Source organism: Lucilia sericata, unplaced genomic scaffold, assembly GCF_015586225.1.
Source record: "Lucilia sericata isolate MDLA Ls3-8-SP2 unplaced genomic scaffold, ASM1558622v1 Contig000013F_arrow, whole genome shotgun sequence".
Lineage (NCBI taxonomy): Eukaryota > Metazoa > Arthropoda > Insecta > Diptera > Calliphoridae > Lucilia > Lucilia sericata.
In genome coordinates this window covers 1,591,132-1,610,433 of record NW_023994052.1, presented here as the reverse complement: position 1 = coordinate 1,610,433, position 19,302 = coordinate 1,591,132, and the positions used below count along the sequence as shown (strand labels likewise).

The 19,302-nt window shown below is 32.9% G+C and overlaps 1 protein-coding gene and 2 long non-coding RNA genes across 4 annotated transcripts; 1 reads left to right on the top strand and 2 right to left on the bottom strand.

The window, feature by feature from the left end:
- Positions 1–425: 425 nt before the first annotated feature.
- LOC119604436 (mediator of RNA polymerase II transcription subunit 21-like) lies at positions 426–1,021 on the bottom strand. Its single transcript, XM_037957036.1, is given in 3 exon segments — positions 426–857; positions 860–896; positions 961–1,021. Coding segments are annotated over 3 exon segments (426 nt in total). The 5' UTR covers positions 1,003–1,021; the 3' UTR covers positions 426–510.
- Positions 1,022–7,606: 6,585 nt separating this feature from the next.
- On the bottom strand, positions 7,607–8,815 carry LOC119604531. Its single transcript, XR_005231521.1, has 2 exons — positions 8,042–8,815; positions 7,607–7,980 (listed from the first exon to the last, which is right to left on the bottom strand). It is a non-coding gene; the product is annotated as an uncharacterized LOC119604531 (long non-coding RNA).
- An 8,514-nt stretch (positions 8,816–17,329) lies between these two features.
- LOC119604539 lies at positions 17,330–18,455 on the top strand. Of its 2 annotated transcripts, none has more exons than XR_005231524.1 (3): positions 17,330–17,416; positions 17,477–18,011; positions 18,096–18,455. It is a non-coding gene; the product is annotated as an uncharacterized LOC119604539 (long non-coding RNA). The 2 variants fall into 2 exon arrangements; XR_005231523.1 differs by having other exon boundaries at positions 17,359–17,416; positions 17,554–18,011.
- The last annotated feature ends 847 nt before the right edge of the window (positions 18,456–19,302 follow it).

Below are 19,302 nucleotides of genomic sequence, written 5' to 3'. Positions count from 1 at the left end.
ACCTTAATAGAGCGGATAATTTTTTTTCCTTTGTTGAAGTCACAAGAACAGGTACTATTATGTGGTATAAACAAAAGTTTTAAAATCAGCTGGATCAGAACGCTTAATTTATACCAAAGTTGGTATTTTTGACAATAAGGTTCTAAAATTTGCAGTAACATGTATTTTGATGCCATCAAAAAGTCGATTTTACATTTTTTTGGTTGTTACGCCTTTTTTGCATTCAGGTGACGATACATATTCTTTGTCTTAAACGTACACATGTAAATTTTGTAAAAGGGGAACTACTTTAGAGCTATTTTTGTCATAAAAATTTTGTGTATTTCCATCTGAAAAATGTTCGTATCGACTTACAAAATGAAACATAGATATTCAGCAGCATTTTTTGCAATTTCCATGTAATTCGAAGAAATATTCGTTTTATACCTATAACAAGCATTATTTAAAATAAATTTAAAAAATATTTGACCAAATGTAAATACATAAACATAAGCAGCTAATGAGACAATTTTAACTATTGTTATTTTTCATGGTTATTTGCATATCTAGTTGAGCTTGGGCTATATCTTCTAAGGCATTCTGAATTTTGCCCAAAAGCAACTCGCCTTTTAAAGCGATTTCTTCCAAACGTTCGGCAGCTTCCTGGTTTTCCAATTCCAATCTTTTAAGACTTTGATTTTGTAATTCCGTCGAGCTGTCCTCATTTGGTAATGACTCGATTAGGGTATCAATATCTTTGGCGCAACGTGATATAAGCTGAGCAAATAGTTGGGCATAATCTTCTTGTTGTTGATTCTGTACTGGAGTTTGGGATCCGGTACGGTCAAAATTTGGGAATTTGCTTGGATAAGAAGTTGTTGTATTATACCGATTGCATTACAGAAATGTTCAGCTTGCTTAAATGTTTTTAGAAAAACAATTAAAATTTATTGTATACAATAGAGCATGTTTTATACGAACCATATTAACAGTGTCCTGTAATTGTGTTAATCTGTCAGCCATGATTATGAAAATCCTTTTTTATTTTTCTTCGCATAAACTACAGAGCCCTGCGCCGACAAATATTAACGGCGGCGGCGACTGACACTAAATATGTCGGCGGCGGCTTAAAATCGACTGTAAGCCGGCTAAGTTTTCAACTACGTTAGTTTTTAATTTTTCAACGATTTTAAATAAAAACGGAATCCGAGAGATCAGAAAGTGGGATTTTGGAAGCAAATATATTGTTTATAACAACAAAACAGAGCAAGCTCAAAAGTTGTGTGAGAAATTATGCAGGGATGAATAAAAAATTCTTAAAAATTAAAAACAAATCCTTTTTCCAAGTTTTACTAGGATCTGCCGATATTTAAGCCTATCTTCCATATAAAACATCTTGCAGAAAATCAGTTTCTAAAAAATTTTGCATTAAGAAAATGTTCAATAACGCAAAAACAAAGATATTTTATTTGTTTATTTACAAGCTATACCCAGTGTGCTGTGCTACCCTAAAAGCAATATAAATAAGAAACCCACTTAACGACTTTGACTACAATGGTTTTCCAGATATACAATTTGTTACATATGGGAGATTCCACGCAAATTATTGCAATTTCGAATAATCTAATAGTTTCCCAGATATACAAAATTTTGTATTTAATTCATATGGGAAGTGCCAAGCCCCCCATTGAAAGTCCGCCCGTTATTCTCTAAATGTTCTTCAGTAAAAATTGAAATTCTAGCTCTAATAGTTTCTCAGATATACGAATTTTTCTATTTAATTCATATGGGAGCTCCAAGCCCCCCAGATGAAAGTCCGCCCTTTTTTCTCCAAAATGTTCAGATGAATATTAAAGTTCTTCGTGCAAAATTTTAAAGAATTTAGTTCTATTAGTTTCCCAGATAAACGAATTTTTGTATTTAATTCATATGGGAGGTTCCGCTCCCCTCATTGGTAGTCCCCCAATTTATTACCCAAAATGTTTACATGGATGTTAAGTTCTTCCAGAACAACATCATTTAAAGGGATCACAAAGAGATTGAAAAATATTCCAAAAGTTTCACTTTGAAAACATTATTAGAATGTATGAAAACTCGCAACTCTAAAGGCAGACTATTCCTATTTTAGCGGTAATTTTTTTATGATTAATTAAGTAAGAAGTAAGAGTTATATTCGGCAAATCATATGTCGTAAAAAAGCAAATTTCGGAAGTGGTCCGATCATTAGATTAATAAGATCATTAGATTAATAAGAACGTCACCGTTATTTTCGGATTAGGGACTTAAATGTGGAATTGGATCAATAATATATATGATTTAAAGTATTTTTTTTTAATTCTACCATAATTCTATCATAATGATAACTTTTGGAATGATGTATTAGCTATAAACTGATTTTCTGTAAGAGGGTTATATTGGCGGACCGATCCTCATAACTTTATTTTTCATAAATGTAGGTTTCGGTTCCTAAAAATGTTTTTTTCGTCGATATCGACATTTGAAATCCATTTATGTGCGTTTAAGTCATTTTCTCAAGAACATATACATATTTGCATTACATATTTTCGTTCCAACAAAAATTGGTTTTATTATGGTATTATTAAGTACATAAAAACGTTAAAATCAATTAATGAAGGGGGCAGGGTCAATTATGGCCTATAGAGATTTCGATTGATATCGAGCTCTTTTTGCAAAATCGACGTAAGCGAGATAAATTTTCGTTCAATTAGGATACTGCGTGTTTTAATTTTATGTTTATATATTCAATATTTTAGAAAATTCAAAAAGTACCAGTTAAAGAACGAAAAATTACCAGAAATACTCCAGTTTAAATTTTCATTCACTCAAGTCCCTGATTGCTTAGTTTTATGTTTTTAGGTTCATTATAATAGAAAATTCAAATAGAACCAGTTGAAGGACGAAAAAGTTCCAAATAGTCCCCTTTTATATGTTATCACTTAATCCGGGCTGTACATTCCTAATTTCATGTTTCTAGGTTCAATATTATAAAAAATTCAAAAAGTACCAGTCGAAGAACGAAAAAGTACCAAAAAGTCCCCTTTTAAATGTTATCACTTAATCCGGGCTGTACATTCTTAATTTCATTTTTCTAGGTTCAATATTATAAAAAATTCAAAAAGTACCAGTCAAAGAACGAAAAAGTACTAAAAAGTCCCTTTTTATAGATTATAATTTACTCCGGGCTCTACATATTTATTTTCATGTTTCTAGGTTTAATTTTATGGAAAACTCAAAAAGTACCAGTCGAAGTACGATAAAGTTCCCATTTTATAGATTCTCATTTACTCCAGGCTCTAAGTGCTTAATTTCATGTTTCGAGGTTCAAATTTTGTAGCAAGCTCAAAAAGTACCAGTCAAAGAACGAAAAAGTGCCATTTTATAGATTCTCATTTACTCAGGCTCTACGTGCATAATTTCATGTTTCTATGTTCAATTTAATAGAAAACTCAAAAAGTACCTTTTGAAGAACGAAAAAGTACCAAAAAGTCCACTTTTATAGATTCTCAAGTGCTTAATTACATGTTTCTAAGTTCTAAGTCAAAAAAGTACCAGTTGCAACATCGTATTGGGAGCCCGTTATTTTGTATTCATATGTATAAGTTAATAAACCAAAAACAATGTTTTATAAAAAGTACCAAAAATAGGTACAATTTTCACCCCTTAAACGTCCGAATATCCAAAAAGTACTAAATTCATATTTTTATTTGTTCGTCAAGTTATGAAGGATTCAAAAAATATTTTTTGAATGTTCTCTGGTTTAAAAGATACATGGGGTGCAAAAGAAGTACCAAATTACAGTTTCTACCCGTTTATTCCCCAAAGGAGCCGAATTTGAAAAAAAGTACCAGACACCTGTCCGCTTATTTTTTAAATGAATGACGATAAGCTTTAAACTATTTTTGTATCTTTTATAGTTTAGGAGATATGAGGTTACCGAATTTACCCGTTTTTACCATTTTTAACCCCCTAATCATTCGAATTTCCAAAAATCCCGTCTTAGTGGATCTGTTTGGTGGGAGACCAACCTCCTGTCCAAATTTCAGCTCTTTAGCTAAAACTGTTTAGGCTGTGCGATGATGAATCAGTCAGTCAGTAACGTTAGAATTTTATATATGTACGTATGTATGTACATATATAGATTTCGTGCATTGAATTATACTGTAAAAAGATTCTAATGTTCGACTTGAATTCAAGTTTCGTTTTCACTGGAGAATTCTATTGAATTAAAGTGTAATGAAAGTGAATTTCAACACTTGAAATTTGAATGTTTGACTGGAATTAAACTTGTTTTAAACTTTAATTCCAGCAAGAATGCTTATTTGGTATAGTGTGACAACTATAAGGGATCTAAAGTCGACTTAAAGCCCACAATGGTTAGTACCAATATTTTGCCCAAACAACATCTACATACCTAGCCAGGTTCTATCCTCTAGGTCCGTGAAGACATTCTCTACAAAGCTATAAATTTGTATAAAAGACGGCTTAACAATTGTTTCTTGTAAATATTCGGCCACCATAGTGTTTGGAGACAACAAGAGCTTCACTGAAAGGCACACCTGACAGACATCGCGCTCTATTATGTGTGTATGGTAGTGATTCTGCTAAGATCAATGGTATAATAATAAGTATGTATCTCAAGGATACCCCCTGAATACGGCAATCAGCTTCCTTCCATTGCCTCTAGGTGATAATATACCATGTCACCACTAGCCGACCGACCACCACCCACCTAGGCTACTAGGGAGGTATACAATTGCCACTCTCTTGTGGGCATTCTTCCAGGAGACCATCATGATGCCTCTTCTTTCTTGAAAAGAAAGACGTTCTTTATAGACAAATAAATAATTAATTAACACCATTACATACATTTTTTAATCTTCTAGATCTCACAAATATGCCAAACAGGGATGGCAAATTTGGTACGATGGTACTTTTTTTGATACTCTCAGGCCAATATCTCAACCTCCGGTTATAGTTTACCAGGTGGATATACTGCCGGTTAAAATAATTTTTGTATGTAAAATGTCAATTTATCGTTATGATAAAACATAATCAGACAATGAGAAAATTGGGTCAAAGTATCTTTAAAAGTTCAAATTTGAAATTCTAAGAATGTTTTGAAATCTAGTTTCAAAAGCCACTTTTTAGAAGTATGTTTTGCAAATAACCAATGCAGCTCATTTCGAATTTTTATCTTGATTGACATTATATGAATATTAATCTAATTAAATTCCATTGTTAATATTATATGAAAAAATTACCAAAAATTTCAATTTTGAAAAAATATTTGACTTTAAAACTAATTATTTCCAAATGATAGAAGCTCGAAGGACTCAATTTCTATCTAATATAAAACGATATGTTTTGAAATTAAGAATTCAACCATAGATAATAAGAGAAATTTTTGGTGAAAATTATTTGGACTTTAAAGCAAATTATTGTTTCATGTCATGGATGGTCTTATGTATGGTCTCATGTGTAGAATTTGATATGACTATTGATTTTTTTAACAAATGAACACCTATGTACATCGAATTTTAATTTAATAACACATATGTAAATTAGGGTGGCCCCAAAATGGAAATTGCTGATGTTCCCACCGAAAATGAAAATTTAGTTCATTCTAAGATTCCATTTCTCAAAATTTTTGTCCTGACGTCAATATTTGGTGAGCTGGATCAAAGGATAAAAAGGTCCTTTTTAGGGTTTTTATGTTATTTTTTCACCTTTTTGACAAATAAACCATATCCAAATGTTGGTTCATATGAAAGGACCTTGGAAGACGATTTCAATGACATACACAAATTGTATACAACACCAACATGATTACAAATGTCGTAATTTTTCGGAAAAATTTTAAGTACATCAGCATTACGCGTAATTTCATTAGCTTTACAATGGTATATAACACTTTATGGTTTCATTCTATTATCAATCAAATTTTTCAGTTTAACTATTTACCAGTGTCGGTTTTTTCTAAATGTAGATTTTTTCGAATATCGAATAACCCGGTTTTTTAACTTTTTAAAAGCCGGTTTCGAATACTTTTATTTGCTTTGTATTCAAAGATTACTTCAATAAAATTTTGAAATAAATAATAATACAGCCTGTCTAAATTTTAAAATATTCTAGTCAAGAAACTAGAGTATATTTTTCTAAAGCACTTTTGGTTAAACTTTTTTGATTTTCCTAATTAATTAAAAAAATTAATTTGTAAAATTGATTGGAATAACTGTTGGATAAAATTTTATCAATCTTAAGATTATATTCCAATTACAATTATTAATTTGTCGCTGAAATATTATAGCAGTGTTGGAATGCCTATGAAAATTTACTAAACAGGGACTTTAGAATAAATTAGGATTATGATTCTTCCCAATTTTTTACATTTAAGAAATAATGTTTATTTTAAAAAATCAGTTCGGGTCATAATTTTTTTTTTTTTCAAATTAAACTAGATGTTTTTATGTATAATAAAAAACAGTTTTCTCTGAATTTGAAAAATATCAACCGGTTTTTTTCAAATGTCAACTATTCCAACTACTCGAAAACCGGTTTTTGGAAAATGTCGAATAATCGATCACCCTACGGTATATATAATACCTTTTCTACTTCTGTTGTTAATTATTTAAAAATGTCTAAATATGTGAAGGTGTATTTAAAAAATTAACAACTTTCAGCAAAAAAAATATTTTAGTACTCTAAGATCCAAAAAGTACCCTCTGAAATATTTTTTGATACTGAAACAAAATCTCATTTTCCATCCCTGATGCCAAATATAGATTTCGATAAACACTTTTGGGTATTAAACGAAAACATGTTACGAGTCCCCAAAAGCACCATAACGAATTAGGTGCCGACCAGCTCACGTACATGATTCTTACTCTCGGTGTGAGAACCTCCCTTCGTCATGGCCCAAAGAACTGTCACAATAAATGTTCTATGAATCTGTTCACTAATATCAAATGAAACACCTATGAAGTGGAGTTAGATGTTCACTCCATTCTGCCCTATCCCTTCCATAATCTCCCATACCTATAACATTTACGGGGATCCCTTCAAAATCCTTTACCACACCACTTACCTTTAATAAACCACTCTGTTAAATGAGATTATTCCAGCATTTTTCTCTTTTTTCTAATTCACTTAATTCATAACATATTTATTATAACTATTGCTTAGGATATAAAACCTGAACAAATTATACAAAACTCTATAAAAAAAAACAAATTTAGCTTTTATATCTATTACAAAAATAAATGGCAACTCTGATTCCTCAATAATATTTCCCTGCCTCAACAAATACCAAACTAAAACGGACACAAAATTACAAGTTATAAAACAAATAAATTCCCTTTATATGTATATTGGTTTCCTCATCTAATTATGCCCCAACAATTGGTTTGGGAATTCACTCATTTATACAACACTACTATCAGCCTAAGAGAGCTCACTTAAACGATTTTTTTTTCTGGCTACTTTAAGCCTGGCTCAAAATTTCACTACTCGGTTCGATGAGAAAACTATCAGGGAGATGTTTAACAAATGTTATGTACGAAACGTAAGGTATTTATCGAAGATCAAGGATGCCTAATAAATAGTATTAACACACAAAAAAAAAAAAACAAAATAAAAAAAAAATATAACTAAAACTAACAAACTTAAACTAGAGATGTTAAATAAGACTTATATATTAGGGATATCAAACTAATTAGAGATAAAAGACTATTCTGTTGTTTTTCTTAACAGTAAGCACTTCCCTGTTCCGAATGGTTTTTCCGTTGATGATGTAATAATTTATTCAAATATAATTTGTTGGGCAGTTGTTGAGCTTTGTGCCTTCTCCCAAAAAAAAATTTTGTAGTCCCCGTATTTTGTTCTGGCCCTGCTCCAGTTCTGGGGGACTAAGAAGTTTAATTGCCTTATGTTGATTAAGTATTGCAGGGATTTCCTTAGTTTCCTATCACAGAATCGAAACTGCTATAAGTAATAAACTTAATCAGCACACTAATATTAATTAGGCTAAGACACTCTATATTACCTTTTATTCTTCGATAAGTTTATTTCAAATAGATAACTTTAAATCTTCGTTCTTATATTTTTTTTTGTATTTTTGTTATTTAAATTGCACTTTCTTGTTTATATTATTTTGTTTAAATTTGAAAAAATATATATGTATACCGTCTGGGCTGCTTATTTTCTTCTATCTCTTTAAGATGGCCGAGCAGAAACTTATATTTATACTCTATAGGTTCCAAGAATTTCTATTCCAATTGGGCCTATTATATTTATGCTCCTTTAAATCCTATAGTCATCACATTCTGACATTTCATAACACAACCATCCTTTTCTAATTCTTCCACAATTTGTATCTAAACATTGAATAGCTTTATTTGAACTTAACGAACTATCAACATTCATATTCATTCATAAAATCCTACGTACACATTTCTCTCACACTGTGTCTGACCACTCTCATAATCTCACATCTGGCAACCCTTTTTACTACAGATGTTCGAGGCGAATTCAATACATGTGAGAACTTGACACAAATTGCATTAATTAATTAAAACAAAGAAGCAGACAACATGTAAACTGAGGTAAGTATTTATTGAAATCATTGTAATTTTTAGATATTAAGTTTTTTTTTTTCGTTTCAGGAATACTGGTAAAACTGTATCGTTTCATTATCACAAGATTTCTAATACTAATTTGTTTCTTTTCTTCTTTCTTTCAGCTATTTGAGTTTGGGAAAGGTTGTGGCTTAACTCCACCACATGACTCTAGGCCCTTCCCAGGTTGGTGTTTCCACTGCGAGCTGACCACTCGCATACTCTTATGGTGGAACCCTAATCAAATAGGCCAATGAGCCAAATTACATCTCTGTAGTTAGAAACTAATAAACTAACTTAAACAAAATAAAAACTACTAACCTTAGTTTACTAACAAGCAACATGAAATTATTAGGGTACGCCCACGAGCAAGGCAGTCAGGACTGCTGGGCAGCAGATATTGTACCCCCTCAAAAAGGCACATTGTAGGTACCCCCACGCAAAATTTTTTTTTCAAATCCCCATAGGAGTAGTGTCAAGGGGGTATAATTAAGGAGCACTGCAACAAAACTCCGGGCTTATCAAGATTTCCGTAGATAAGAACGGTGTGCCAGTGCCATATGAGAAACTCATATGAGTTGACGTGGGGAACTCCCACACCCTGAGATCCTCAGCCGGGCCTACATTTATAAATTTTAATACAAAAAAAATCTAACGTTGTTCGCTGTAGACCATTAATTGATGGTTATTTTCATCATTTTATTTTCAGATTCGGTTCGGATTGGCTGTTTTTAACCATGAATAGGGGTTCTTTTCAATAGGTAGATGCTACTTAATAGATTCCAACTGTTTTAGGGAAGTATTTGAGATTATAGAATTTACTATAATGAAGTTACTTGGTGTTTTGTTTTCCAATTTATAGATTTCACTGGCAAGGAGACTTTTCTGAAGCCAAACAAACTTAATACTATTTGTTATTGCACGAAGTTCCCTACTTTATGGTAAGTACATGTATATGAATCAAAACACATGAATGCAAAACATAATTTTAGAATCTATACATAAAAATTTGGACATATTGTTACAATTATTAGGACGAAACGAAAAACACTAAAAAAAATTATTATATAAATATTAAAAATATATTGTTTCCTATGTCCTAATATTGCACGTTGTTTATCACAGATTCTACCACAGCTTCTAAAACCATATTATTGCACATTTAAACTTTAATATCTTTTGCGTGAAACACCCCTATCGGTTTTCCACTCATAGATTCTAACTCATACATGTTATTACCAATGGGTTTCAAAATTCGGCATTTTATGAACTTTTTGCAAAATTTTGCATTTATATTCTTCTTAAAGTCACTCAATACCGTGTTCCGTCTATAAACTTCTTGACCTGGTATAAACTTTACAATTCTAGCCCTTTGGTTATATCTTTTAGCAGATTTCTCATAGGCATCATGCATATTTTTCCTAATGTTTTCCCGGATAATTTCGAGTTTTTCATTCCTATCAAAATTTAGAATTTCATGATCGCTTAATGACGAAAGTTTTCGAGCTAATTTGTAGTCAGCGCCACTCGAGAACATGTGAAACCCAAATAGCGCGAAGAATGGGGAAACACCAGTCGCAGAATGAATGGATGTTCTTAAGGCACATTCAATTTCAGATAAATATAAATCCCAATCTCTATGATCATCATCTAGATATTGTCTAATTGCAGCCAAAACCGATTGATTCACCCTTTCTGAAGCATTAGATTGAGGGGCATAAAAGGCTGTTTTTATATGGTTAATTTTATATGTTGCTATCATGTTCCTAAACGATTTGATACAAACTGGGCCCCATTATCGCTATGGATAACTTCTGGAACACCGAATTTATGAAAGATCTCGGTTACCAGAAACTGAATAACGTTATTTGTGGTCGCTTCTTTCATAGCCTTTAAAAATATAAATTTTGAAAAATGATCTACTACTATGAATATAAAACAATTTCCATTTTTCGACCTAGGATACTTTCCGAGAAAATCTATGTAAAGTTTTTGGAATGGTCTCTCTGTTACAACTTCTTCCCCAATTCCTGGCATTAAATTGCGATTTGCAGGCTTAGTCTCCTTGCAAATTTGACAATTTGAAACATACGTTTTTATCTGACTAGTCATCTTCGGCCAGTAGAAATACCTCTTCACTCTTTCTAAAGTTTTCGTAATACCTCCATGCGCTACGTTATTTGGAGCATGAGCTTTTTCTACAATAGCCATGGTTATGTTCTCGGGAATCCACAATTTCCATTTGTATTCATCACCAAGTTCTTGATTATATTTAGTTCTCTTGAAAACCATGCCATCAATGACCTTGAGATCAGGCAATTTTTCCATATTTTCTGTAATTTCAGTAATAAGATTCCGGTATGTTTCACTTTCGAATTCTGTGGTCTCAAAATCTAGCATTTCATCCTTATTTATCTCATTCACTACCATTTCACGCGGTGCCCTAGACAACATGTCAGCTACAACGTTATCCGATCCCTTTCGGTGTTTTATCTCGAAATCATAAGCTTGTAATTGTAAAGACCATCTTGCCAATCGTCCACTAAGATCTTTTAATGTCATAAGCCATTTCAAGCTGGCGTGATCTGTTATGACAGTAAATGGCATCATTTCTACATATGGTCTGAATTTTCGAATAGCTAACACTGCTGCCAAACACTCTTTCTCTGTAACGCTGTAATTCTTTTGACAAGAATTCAGCTTCTGAGAGTAAAATGCAATAGGATGCTCTTCTTCTTTTTCGTTTAACTGAAATAATACTGCACCTACACCATAATCAGAGGCGTCACATTGGACATAAAATCTTTTCGAAAAGTTTGGATGCCTCAGCACCGGAGCCGAAGTCAGCGCTCTTTTTAGTTTTTCAAAAGCCTCGACCGCCTCTGGAGTCATAACGAATTTCTTAGACTTTTTTAATGTGTCAGTCAAAGGGGCTGAAATAGTAGCAAAGTCGCGTATAAACCGCCTATACCACCCTGCGGTACCTAGAAAACTTCTGACCTCTCTTGTAGTCTTGGGTAATTTAATGTTTTTGATCGCTTCCACCTTTCCGGGGTCAGTTTTTAACATACCACCACCTACGATAAAACCTAGATATTTAAGCTCCCGAAAACAAAATTGAGATTTATTAAGTCCAATAGTGAGATTAGCTTCCTTGAGACAATTCGCGACCTCAGATAACAATCTTAAATGTTCCTCAAAAGTACTTGATATAACCAACAAATCGTCCAAGTATATGAATACGTTGTCTTTTAAACTCTGGGGTATCACCTTGTCCATTAACCTGCACAGTCTTTGAGCCGCATTACATAAGCCGAATGGCATTACTCTGAATTGATATAATGGGCGGCCAGCTACGGTAAATGCGGTATATTGCTTGCTTTGATCATCGAGTTTAATTTGCCAGAAGGCATACTTGAGATCCACGCTGCTTATAAAATAGGTCTCGTCTATCCTACTCAAGATTCCGTCTATATTTTGTAATGGGTAGGCGTCCTTTATTGTGAGTTTATTTAACTTCCTAGCATCTAAACATAAACGATTTTTTCCGGGTTTTCTCACTACTGTTGTTCTATTACTCCACGGACTATCGCTCAATTCAATTACATTAAGTCTCAACATATTATCAATTTCTGCGTAAGTGATCTCTTGGACAGCTGGGGATATAGGATAGTAGCGATCCTTTACTGGAACAGCGCCTTCCACTAATTTTATACTATGCTCTTCCATTGATGTAAGTCCCAGTCCCTTTTCCTCAAAAGTATCGAAAAGTTTTACTACTTTATCTAAATTTGCTTGTTGCTCAACTGTCAGATCATGTGGTTTCATCCTATATTCCCTCTTGGAATCACTAAAGTCTTCCTGTAATTTACTAATATCTAGCTCATCTATTCCTACAACATCAGGAGCCAATCCAAATGCTCTCCAAAAATCTATTCCTAAGTATAAAGTTTGTTCCAATTCCGGGCAAAGATACAATAACATTTCGTGTTGTTGCTCTTTGTACGTTATGAATATTTTTACTTTTCCTATTATACTATGTTGTTGACCGCTGGCAGTTTTCACATTGGTCAACATTGGGTATATGTGGATTTCGTTTTCCTCTACAAACTCTCTACAACCTTTTCCTAAAATACTAACGGAGGCTCCTGAATCCAATAATCCTTTCTTCAATGAACCTTTTATCCTAACTTCTACAAAAACTCTGGGATCATTCATATTTCTATCAGCTCTTTTTACAGAATCTACTACAAATCTTCTGATTCGTTTACGCTCTTTAAATTTCCGGCGAAGTTTCAATATTCGTTCCGACACCATTTTCGGTCCAAAAATTCTCGCCTTAACTCTGTCATAATTTTGTAGTCTAATTTCTAAAGGAAGATAATGTCGCATTTGTGGTATGTATTTACTATCGTTCGCATTGATAATATTTTGTGCTACTATGTTGCCTTTTTTCCTAGATTCACTTAGTTTCTGGGTGCTACAGGGTTCTCCCTGTGACGAAGGTCCCCTGTTGTTCCCACGCCGTTCATCAAGTTTTTTTGCTGACAAAATGGGCATTTTGGCGTAGTAACATTAGGTTTTCCGCATTTATAACAAAATAGAGCTCGTTGCTCAACTGGACATTCCATGAATACATGACCAGAAGCTTTGCAATTCCAGCAAATTACCGGTTGCTTTTGTTGTTGTTGTTGCCCAAAGTGCAACGCCTCTAAGTCAACTATTTCAGGACGATTTGTGCCATCATTATCTTCAGCATCATCATAATATAGTTCATTAACTTGCCTAGACGTTCGTGTAGTTGGCATAGAGTTTCTAAATTCTTTTCTCGGGAAATTTCTTTCCGCTTCGTTGCACTCAATGCGCAACTGCTCTACTGACGACACAGATATGGGGTAAACTATTCTCGCTACATTTAGATTAAGGTTTCGTTTCAAAATTTTTATCATATCATATTCTGGTATAGGCTGTGTCAATTTTGACCTCAGCTTATTCATTACATGAAAATAATCATCTATCGTTTCAGAATTATCCTGTTTTCTTTCCACTAAATCTCTCATAACTTCAAAATTTGACCTTGGTTTTTGATATTGTGATAATAAGGCTAAGCGAAGAACTGGCCATTCTGTCATTCCATGCATTCCTATGAAAGCCCAATACCAATCCTTTACCGAATCTGAAACTAATAAATGAAAATCACGAACAACTTCTCTCTCGGGGATATTATAATGGGCTCTCAAATGTTCCAATCTAAATATAAAATCATCAATACTAATAGATTTGTTATCAAAAACAATACCTAATTTATCAATTCTAATCTGTCTGAAATCAAATATGTCTTGATTTCCAGGTCCGGCATTATTCTCCTTTCTCGATGGACAATTTGCAGGCTGATTAGCAGAGAATTGGAAATTAAAACCAGAAGGATTGGGTGTTCGAGATGAATAACGATCAGGTATGCGCATATTTGTGTTTTCTGCATTGACGTTTGTATTCAAATTACTATTGTTATTGTAGACATCCGCACTATGACCGTTTACTACATTGCGAATATGGTTATTGTTGATGGGAAAATTATTGGGAGTACTACCCGTTTGATTTGAGGCAACCACACGGGAGAGATTCTCAACAGCCTTGGCTAAATCACCGATGTTTTTTTTTATGTCTACCATCTCGTCCTGCACCATCTTCCGGACTTTATCCTCTAGAGATCTTTGTACCATCATGGCTTCATCTACGACCAAGTTTCTAACACCTGGTGCCAACCCCTCATCATTGCCCTCAACATTAATTGCCGGATTTGAAACTACTGCCTCCCCCGGGGCTCCTGCTATTATTGTTCCTGAAAGGTCAGTGATCTGCGATACAGTACCCCCATTGGAATTCGGATTACCTGATGTATTCATTATATATGTTTTTCTTTGTTTAGGTTCGGTATGGATGGTGGATCTATTCAAATCAAAATCTGGATTTCTATTCCGTTTTCTATTATTTTGTATTCTAATGGATGTACTCGATTCTATTTCACTCTGTCTAATGTATCTTCTGGTTTGATTTCTAGTGTTAAAATTCATGCCTTGAACTTATCAGCATACAAAACAAAAGTAGACTATTAACTAACGCCAAAAACATATAAATATATATTGTACAGTATTACTAAAAAAACAATAACGAAATGTATGTATACAAATATCTAACCGAAATTAACGCAATTTGCAACAAAAAAATAATTTTTAAACTACTTAATTTACTAAAATTAAAAAATTTCCTAACAAAGAAAAAAAAATCTAAACAAAATAAACTACACGTTATAATTAAAAAAAATATATGTGTATATACCTAATGACAATAATCAAAACAATTTCCAGTAATTTAGAGAATTATTTAAATTTCCTAAATCGTTTCAGATTCAATATTTATTTACTTTCAGAATTTTAATTTGCGAGTGGTTATTGTTGGTAGTGGTGTGTATATCTCATTAATATATATCTCTTTCGAGATCTACTTCACTTAGGTGTTCCCAGTCATTAAAAAAAAAACTATGAACTTTAAAGTTTGAACATTGACAAGTCTTAATGTATAGACTTTCAAAGGATCACAAAGAAATTATTCTGGTACTTCACTTCAGGATATTTATCCTGAGGGGCTATCAGATTAGGTTCATTGTGGTGACAAACTAAAACAAAAATAACTTTTCTTAAGAAGAATTTTAGTGGTAATTTGTACGAATAAAGTTGGCTTTAATTTGTGCAACTATTATGAACTTTATTTACCACTCTGAAAATCAAGAATTTACTTATATGCCGCAGGAACCATTCTCAACCTTTAAGTACAACAAACTTTTGGATTTTCCAATTCTCCAAAATGGTTACTTAAAATTATTGAAATTAATTTCCTTCGAGATTTATGGTAATATTCATTGGCTATTGTGATTTTAAACTATTGGTCTATTGCTATGTGTTTTGATGTCGCTACACACTATTCTTACTATTTAAGGATATTGCTTTCCGTTTGGGCGCCATATTGTTACGAGTCCCCAAAAGCACCATAACGAATTAGGTGCCGACCAGCTCACGTACATGATTCTTACTCTCGGTGTGAGAACCTCCCTTCGTCATGGCCCAAAGAACTGTCACAATAAATGTTCTATGAATCTGTTCACTAATATCAAATGAAACACCTATGAAGTGGAGTTAGATGTTCACTCCATTCTGCCCTATCCCTTCCATAATCTCCCATACCTATAACATTTACGGGGATCCCTTCAAAATCCTTTACCACACCACTTACCTTTAATAAACCACTCTGTTAAATGAGATTATTCCAGCATTTTTCTCTTTTTTCTAATTCACTTAATTCATAACATATTTATTATAACTATTGCTTAGGATATAAAACCTGAACAAATTATACAAAACTCTATAAAAAAAAACAAATTTAGCTTTTATATCTATTACAAAAATAAATGGCAACTCTGATTCCTCAATAATATTTCCCTGCCTCAACAAATACCAAACTAAAACGGACACAAAATTACAAGTTATAAAACAAATAAATTCCCTTTATATGTATATTGGTTTCCTCATCTAATTATGCCCCAACAATTGGTTTGGGAATTCACTCATTTATACAACACTACTATCAGCCTAAGAGAGCTCACTTAAACGATTTTTTTTTCTGGCTACTTTAAGCCTGGCTCAAAATTTCACTACTCGGTTCGATGAGAAAACTATCAGGGAGATGTTTAACAAATGTTATGTACGAAACGTAAGGTATTTATCGAAGATCAAGGATGCCTAATAAATAGTATTAACACACAAAAAAAAAAACAAAATAAAAAAAAATATAACTAAAACTAACAAACTTAAACTAGAGATGTTAAATAAGACTTATATATTAGGGATATCAAACTAATTAGAGATAAAAGACTATTCTGTTGTTTTTCTTAACAGTAAGCACTTCCCTGTTCCGAATGGTTTTTCCGTTGATGATGTAATAATTTATTCAAATATAATTTGTTGGGCAGTTGTTGAGCTTTGTGCCTTCTCCCAAAAAAAAATTTTGTAGTCCCCGTATTTTGTTCTGGCCCTGCTCCAGTTCTGGGGGACTAAGAAGTTTAATTGCCTTATGTTGATTAAGTATTGCAGGGATTTCCTTAGTTTCCTATCACAGAATCGAAACTGCTATAAGTAATAAACTTAATCAGCACACTAATATTAATTAGGCTAAGACACTCTATATTACCTTTTATTCTTCGATAAGTTTATTTCAAATAGATAACTTTAAATCTTCGTTCTTATATTTTTTTTTTGTATTTTTGTTATTTAAATTGCACTTTTTTGTTTATATTATTTTGTTTAAATTTGAAAAAATATATATGTATACCGTCTGGGCTGCTTATTTTCTTCTATCTCTTTAAGATGGCCGAGCAGAAACTTATATTTATACTCTATAGGTTCCAAGAATTTCTATTCCAATTGGGCCTATTATATTTATGCTCCTTTAAATCCTATAGTCATCACATTCTGACATTTCATAACACAACCATCCTTTTCTAATTCTTCCACAATTTGTATCTAAACATTGAATAGCTTTATTTGAACTTAACGAACTATCAACATTCATATTCATTCATAAAATCCTACGTACACATTTCTCTCACACTGTGTCTGACCACTCTCATAATCTCACATCTGGCAACCCTTTTTACTACAGATGTTCGAGGCGAATTCAATACATGTGAGAACTTGACACAAATTGCATTAATTAATTAAAACAAAGAAGCAGACAACATGTAAACTGAGGTAAGTATTTATTGAAATCATTGTAATTTTTAGATATTAAGTTTTTTTTTTTCGTTTCAGGAATACTGGTAAAACTGTATCGTTTCATTATCACAAGATTTCTAATACTAATTTGTTTCTTTTCTTCTTTCTTTCAGCTATTTGAGTTTGGGAAAGGTTGTGGCTTAACTCCACCACATGACTCTAGGCCCTTCCCAGGTTGGTGTTTCCACTGCGAGCTGACCACTCGCATACTCTTATGGTGGAACCCTAATCAAATAGGCCAATGAGCCAAATTACATCTCTGTAGTTAGAAACTAATAAACTAACTTAAACAAAATAAAAACTACTAACCTTAGTTTACTAACAAGCAACATGAAATTATTAGGGTACGCCCACGAGCAAGGCAGTCAGGACTGCTGGGCAGCAGATATTGTACCCCCTCAAAAAGGCACATTGTAGGTACCCCCACGCAAAATTTTTTTTTCAAATCCCCATAGGAGTAGTGTCAAGGGGGTATAATTAAGGAGCACTGCAACAAACAAACCCATATAATTATTAACAATTTCACTAAATTCAACCCAACACTTGCTGTTTCTTTGTACAATGACCCTCGGTATAGTAGTATAGCATACAATCTTATTAATTTTTAGTAAAAAAATATTTTTTTATTTAAAGAATATCATTTCTGTCATTTTAGATTTTCGCACACACACAACAACAGATTTTTTTTGGCAAATAAAAAATGCAGAAAACAGTTTGGCGCGAAAAATTCTAGCAGAATTTCTTTTCGCAGTCGGCAGAATTGACATCAACTGCACTTCCCATTTGAAATACACATGTTCGATACCCTAGCCCTTTACGGTATGACATACCAGCAATGTAAAAAGGTGTAGCTCCGTTGACGTCAACGAAGCTGGTTTGAAGTCAAAGCAGCGACCCGAATTGGGCGCGAAAACACGAAATATCTGAGGCGAAGCATATACATCGAACGTTTAGCAAAGTTCTACACCGGCCAAATTTCAATGAGCGGCTTATTATTAAATAAAAGAAAACTTGCTTAAATGAAAACAAATTAATTTTATATTGTAAAATTCCACAAATTTAGCGAAAGTATTCTGTAAATTGTACAAAATATGGCGAAATTTTCAAGCCGTATTAAGCTGAAAAATTTTTGGCGACGGCGGCTTTGACATTTCGTTCGGCGGCTAGGCTTAGTCGGCTTAAGCTGAATCGGCGCAAGTCTCTGATAAACTACCTTTATTTGTTTACAATCTAGAAGATAAAAGTCATACATAAAGTAAACGAACGCCGTCGCATTTTATAAACGTTGGCGGCGACGAAGAGTAATGCCTGTTTAGCGTTTTTAAATCCATAAGAATATGCCATTTTAGTATATATAATTAAACAGGGTTGGAAAATAGAATTTTCAAATTGAACAAAACAGCATTAACAATTCGTTAGCCAAAATTTCGTGTAGAAGAGTACGGATGGGATCGTCTAAACGCAATATGTAATGAAATCATCACATATTGAGAGAAAATACGGATGGACAATCTGACAGTCGTATGGCTCTCTTCCATTTTTTGAAATGATTAAAAAAACAAGCAAGTCGCATTAGATCAGGGATGTATTTTTATGTAAACACATACAAAAAGGTAAACAGCTGTTTCCATCTTACTTTGTTGTTGTTTTATACTAATCGTGTAAACACAAAATATATAAATCATATGACTTTTAATCTCTTTTTTGTCATACGGATCGAATTTTATTTTACTTTTTCATTAGACTTGTCGTACGTAAAGTGTAAAGTGTGATCGTCAGAAGGGCCCTTAACGTAACAAGTCCACTTCTTATAGAAATTGAGATTTTAATGCAGAATCCCAGCGGTAAAAATACACATTATG